At 55.5% G+C, this 5,950-nt stretch overlaps 1 protein-coding gene across 1 annotated transcript in view; it reads left to right on the top strand.

Annotated features, from left to right (window-relative positions):
• RPS8 (ribosomal protein S8) overlaps positions 1-4,984 on the top strand; it is a 7,059-nt gene extending 2,075 nt beyond the window's left edge. The window contains exons 2-6 of the mRNA XM_019501413.1: positions 1-94; positions 372-471; positions 2,398-2,573; positions 4,029-4,158; positions 4,821-4,984. Coding sequence (XP_019356958.1) covers positions 1-94; positions 372-471; positions 2,398-2,573; positions 4,029-4,158; positions 4,821-4,930 — 610 coding nt within the window. The 3' untranslated portion in view covers positions 4,931-4,984. The remainder of the gene's footprint in view (positions 95-371; positions 472-2,397; positions 2,574-4,028; positions 4,159-4,820) is intronic.
• Positions 4,985-5,950: the final 966 nt, after the last annotated feature.

Here is a 5,950-nt window from a genome sequence, read left to right as displayed (position 1 = left end):
CAACTGGCATAAGCGCCGCAAGACCGGTGGGAAGAGGAAGCCCTACCACAAGAAGAGGAAGTATGAGCTAGGGCGACCGCCAGCTAACACCAAGGTGGGCCTCATGATGCAGGCGTCTGTCTCCCCATCCCCGGTGTCTCTTATGCCTGTGGGGCACCTGCATCCTGCCAGAGAGAGGTAGAGGCAAGTGGAGTGATGAGAGCTTGGCCTTAGGCTGGCGCTCGGGACCGTTCTGGTCCCTCATGCGGCGCCAGCCGATGCTAGGGGTTGTCATAGTTACACTGACCACACTGCCGGGCACCTGGGTCCCGTCCCGTCCTGCCCCATCCCGTCCAGCCTCTCGGAAGCAAACACCGTTTCTCTCTCCACAGATTGGCCCACGCCGAATTCACACCGTGAGGGTTCGCGGTGGGAACAAGAAGTACCGCGCTCTGCGGCTAGATGTTGGCAACTTCTCCTGGGGATCCGAATGTGAGTGCCGGCCGGCCGGGGGGCACCTAGCGCAGTTTCGAAGCAGCTGGGCTTCTCTTTGCTGTGTTGGGCTCTGAGCATGGCACAGGGTAGGGGGTCTGCCAGGGGGGCTCTGTGGTACGTGAAGAATGATGAGAGCTTTGACCTTAAGTGGGCTTTGGAGGAGGCTCTGATGCCTCCGGGAAGCTTGCGATGACTGGAGTGTCATAGTTACACTGAGCACGTTGCTCACGGAAGCCCGGGGAGGGGGGGCAGAGAGGAGCCCGTTAGCACGGAGGGCTTCCCTTCAGACCAGATCACTTGTCTGTGTTGAATCCATTTATAGGAACATCAGCAGGGCCAGACTGGGTCAGACCAGTGGCCAGCCGGCCCAGTTTCTTGCTACAGACAGTGGCAGAAGTAGGTGATTTAGAGAGGCAGAGAGCATTGAACTGGGTATCTCTAGAGCAGTCTGTCATCTGTTCAGGATCCTCCACATCATCCAGTGTCATTGGTTTAGAGGTGCTGGAGGATACATCTCAAAATCCTTAACCACCCCCCCCCGGCCGAAGTATTTGCAGGCCTGAAAGCAGGGCAGAGCAGCTCAGGAGAGAGCAGGAAGCGGGGAAGGGTTCTTGGTAAAAAGTGATTTGCCTGTGGGATCTGGAGAATGGTGGGGTGGGCAGGGAGGGGTGTGTGAAGGTGCCGGGCAGCGAAGGGGGTATGCTGGCAGAGCTTGTTCATGGTCTCATAGTTAAGGGCTGGAAGGGACCTTGCAGTTCACCAGTTTGTCTGCAGACATCAGTGTTGGGGTCCGACTGTCATTGTATGGGTCTGGGGATCCTTGGGGCTGGCTAAGGCCTCTGGTGCTCCTGTGAGATGAGAGAGAGAGAGCTCGGCACAGGCTGGCAGTAACTGAAAGAAGGCTGGTTGGTGTCTCCAGGGGTGTCTGTCCAGTGACACCCACCACCCCTTCCTGTCTTCCCCACTGAGCACAGCACTAAGGGAAGGGGCTGCGGGATGGGTGAGACATGCAGAGGGGAAGGAGCGTGCAGATGGCGTCCCTCACTGCTGCCCGTGAGGCATAAACGGGGCTTAGTTCCCAGGGCTGGCCAGCCGCTCTTCTGCTAACTCAAATTGCTGAGGCTGGTGGAGGTTTTGCCCCATTGCTGAGCAGCTCCTGCTTTCTAGAAGCTCGTGGAGGATGGGAAGCCAGACCTGGCCCCATCCCGTGGCTACCTAGGCCTGGGTTATTCATGCAGGAAGAACAGTTGTAGCTTTTTAGCCAGCCCTGTTTTCTGTAGGGGGATTGAGTTGCTTCTGGTAGGAAGCAATTGCAAGGCTGGGCTCCCCCTTTCTAAACCTGCCCTTGCCTTTCTTTGTTGAATTGTAGAAAAGCAGGTCCTTAGGGAGGTCACATTCAGTCTAGCCTCCAGCTCAAGGCAGGATCAGCCCAGTTTAAACCTGTCCCAGACAAGGGTTTGAAAAGACTTCCACGTCAGAATGGCCATACGTGAGACTGGATGATTGAGGCTGTTACTTGAGACCCTTCTGGGATTTAACCTGCTCTTTTTATAAAGCACAAACTCTTTTGAGTTCATAGAACCACAGAAAAAGAGGGTTGGAAGGGAGCTCAGGAGGTCACATCTGGTCCAACCCCTGCTCCAAGCAGGACCAGCTCCAATACGTCATCCCAGACGAGGCTTTGTCTACCCGGGCCCTAAAAACCTCCAAGGATGGGAGGTTCCACCACCCCTCTGGGTAACCTGCTCCAGTGCTTCATTACCCTCCTCATTAGAAATCACCCCAGGGTGACCAAGTATAAACCGCCGAGCTGTAGGGCCCATGGAGGTTTAGCATTGGGGGTGGTAGGCAGCCTGCTGGGTGCTAATGGGGCTTTGCTGTCCTTATTTGCTCTGGATTCTAATGAGCTCCCTCCTTTGAAAGGCTGCACCCGCAAGACCAGAATCATCGATGTGGTCTACAACGCCTCCAACAATGAGCTGGTCCGGACCAAGACCCTGGTGAAGAACTGCATCGTTCTCATCGACAGCACCCCGTACCGGCAGTGGTATGAAGCTCACTACGCATTGCCCCTGGGCCGCAAGAAGGGCGCCAAGCTGGTATGTATTGGGCTGGGGAGCTCGTGCCGGGGCTGGCCGACTTGGCCCCCTTGTTGGGAGCTAGCACAGGGTTCCTGCCTTGCCAGCTGCTATGTGAAAAACCTTTAGTCAGACGTGCCCTTGGTTGGTTGTCCTTGGCAGTTTGAGAGGGGCCTGCCAAAGCCATGCTCTTTCATGAAGCCCAGTACTCGTTCCTGATGGGCTGGGCTTTGTGAGGGGCCTGCCCCTGTGCTCTCAGGTCTTCTGATGATGATAACTTTGTCCAGTTCTGCTGCTGAAGGGACAGTGATGACAACTTACAAAGCTGAAGAAGACCTGGCAGACAGTGGGGCAGGTCCTCGCACCTGGGAGCAGCTGGTGCCATGAGCACATTCCCTTGGGTGGTTGCTTCAGTGTTAGGCACTTGGTTCTGGCCCTTTTGAAGGTATTTGCGTGCTCAGCTCTCCTGGGATTCACTGGTTGCTTGATGTTTAGATACCTTTGAGAATCTAAGCCCTGGGTCCTACATACAGGGTTTGTCTCTGGGAAGAGAGTTTGGACTGTTGATTGCCAGATGGATCCAGAGTACATGGGGAACCATGGGTCTACTTGTTCATAGGGCAGGGGGTAACTCATTTCCATTAGGGCATATCCTCGGGGACCTATTGAATAACTGGAACAGCTAGGAGAAGGGTGGCTTGAGGATGTCTTTCACCGGACCAGCTGTCTAGTTTGTAGAGATCTCAGGCAAGCTTTCAGGCACGTGGTGCTTTTTGTACCCAGAAGCTTGTCTGACATCTCTCTCACCTCTGCAGTTGGCCCAATAAAAGATGGCCAAAAAGCCATTTTTTCTTACCTGTTAACTGCCTTGTCACAGCAACAATGCTCCAACCCTGCTTTAGCAGAGCCTTGTGGTTGGTTCCATGCATCTAGTATGTGACAAGGCAGCAGTGGATGGAAACGGGCCTTTCCACACTGTGCTTGTATGGCCGTGAACACCCCTGTAGCTTGTATTCTCCCAGGTTTGCCAGCTGGCACTAGCAGTGCACCAGGAGTTACTGATGAAATGTTGTATCCTTGCACTTTCTAGTATGCATGTGTCTTACAGTTGCATGCTGTGCTCTGAATGTGTGCTGCAGCCTGCAAAGTAGAGACTTGGGCTCCTAGAGAAGTGGGGCTGGAAGGGATCTGCAGAGGTCATATGCCCTGCCTGGTGCAGGATCAGCCCTATCCATACCTTCCCAGACAAATCTGCTAGGTAGGATCCCTCTGGGTTTTAAGTCCCAGCAGGAGGGCACAGCCCAGGCATTAGACCAGGGATTCTTAATCAGGGTGTCGTGGCACCCATGGGTACTACCAGATCCTTTGAAAAGCTGCTGTGAGATGACAAGGGAGGTGTGAGCAGAGAAGCACAGGAAGGACGACAGCTGGGCCTTAGTGTAGCCCATCCTCAGTCCTTTGGTGTCCTTGTTGCAGACGCCCGAGGAGGAGGAGATCCTGAACAAGAAGCGCTCCAAGAAGATCCAGAAGAAGTATGATGAACGGAAAAAGAATGCCAAGATCAGCACCCTCCTTGAGGAGCAGTTTCAGCAGGGCAAGCTGCTCGGTGAGTGCCCAGGGGAAAGAAGGGAGTCAGAGTTAGACCTTTTCCTTGTTGCTCTTTTGTGAGCTTGTCTGGCTCAGCTGGAGTGAGGGACTTGGGTAGTTGTGGGGATGGGGGACAGGGCTGTGTCTGTGCAGTCCATGTTTAGTGGGTGTTGCCAAAGCGTGCCAGGCCTGGGCTCTGCAACCTGTCAGAGGGCCCTGGAGGGAGGGGAGAGACCTCCCATGGAGACCTGATCATGCCAGCCTGGGCTGAGTCCTCACAGGCCAGTTGGAGCTTAGTGGGCAGCAGACACTCCACCTCTGGGTTTTGCCGGGGCTGCAGGAATGAACCGGAGTCTCTTCCACTCACCAGCTGCCTCTGCATAGGGGCTTGGTGCTGAGGTTTTCCAGTGACGAGAGCTTTATCCAGTTCTGCTGCTGAGCTCGAGCGATGACACTGATAATCTGAGGACGACCTCAGCGGGGAATCTCCCCATGCCACGTTCCCATCAGGGCACCTATTGGCAGGGGAGTAGGTTCACACATGATCCTAGGGTGCTGCCTCTTGAAGCCTTCAGTGCCCATTGCTGCTCTGTGCATCAGGCGGCCCGCACCCGGGCAAAGGGAAGCCCCTCCTGGCTGGATGTATGCTTCCCCCGCCTATTGCCTGCCTTCTCGTTGCAGCCTGCATTGCCTCCAGACCGGGACAGTGTGGCCGGGCGGATGGCTATATTCTGGAAGGCAAGGAGCTGGAGTTCTACCTGAGGAAGATCAAGGCCAGGAAAGGCAAATAGATGTCAAATACTGACTGGAGAGATGGAATAAAAGCATCCCGAGTCCTTTTGTAAGCAGCCCTGTGCTTTGTTGGGATGCGGTACAAGTCTCTGTCTCCCATCAGCCCTTTGCGGGAAAGGGCAGGGCTCAGGGAAACACTGAACTGTTGGTGCTTTTAGACGTGTCCCCTCCCTCCTGGGTCTTCCAGCTGCTGTCAGTGCAGTTGTTTCACAGCCTCCATATGCACTGACATTGTGGCCATGCAGCAGGTGGCACTGGTGGGGTGTGGGCACAGCTAGCCCACAACAGACCCCTGGTGTGTCTGGCTGGGTGATCTCCTGTGGAAGCCAGCACTGGGGAGCTGCAGCTGGCCCAGAGCTCCTAGCCCAGGACTGGACTGGGCCATGGAAGAGTCTCTGGAGGACGTGGGGTTGGGCTGGGCATCCTGAATGTGCACAAAGCTGTGGGCAAGTTGAGGAAAGCAAACCTATGCACTAAACAGCTTCAGCCCTGCAGCAGGGGAGCGGACAGCCTGGCCAGCTCCTTCCACGGGGCTAGGCAGCCTTTACTGCCACAAGTGGTAAGGAGATGAGTGGCACGCTGCTTTCTGTGGCTTGCTGCTGCCCTCCTCTGTCCAAGATGCGCACACCTAATAATTTGCAGCAGCTGCGGTGTTCATGTGGTTGGGTTAGTTGGTTCCTGCTTACTTTGCAAGACCCTTGGCATGGGGGCGGGGGGGCCGGCCCTGCTGCCTGCACTGTCAAGTGACTGGTTGGTCTCTCCTTGGCCTCCCAAGTCTCATTCCAGTGCGAGATGAACTCCCGCCTAGCAGAAGGGCTGGGCCTCTGGTGGCTCTGTCCCTTTCGAAGGGTGGGTACAAACCTCCATTTCCCAGCACTGCTCCAGGCTGCAGCGCTGCTGTGGAAGTATCCCTGCCTGGCTGTTAACAGGGGAAGGTGCTGACCTGCTTCTAGAGCAGCTCCAGCTGGGGCGTGGTGCTTAGACACAGTCTCAGGAAGCTTTTTTCTGTACCTGCAAAA

Source organism: Gavialis gangeticus, unplaced genomic scaffold (assembly GCF_001723915.1).
Source record: "Gavialis gangeticus isolate Ggan-Ray unplaced genomic scaffold, GavGan_comp1, whole genome shotgun sequence".
NCBI lineage: Eukaryota > Metazoa > Chordata > Crocodylia > Gavialidae > Gavialis > Gavialis gangeticus.
Note: the sequence above shows the minus strand (reverse complement) of the source record. Positions and strands in the feature narration are given on the sequence as shown.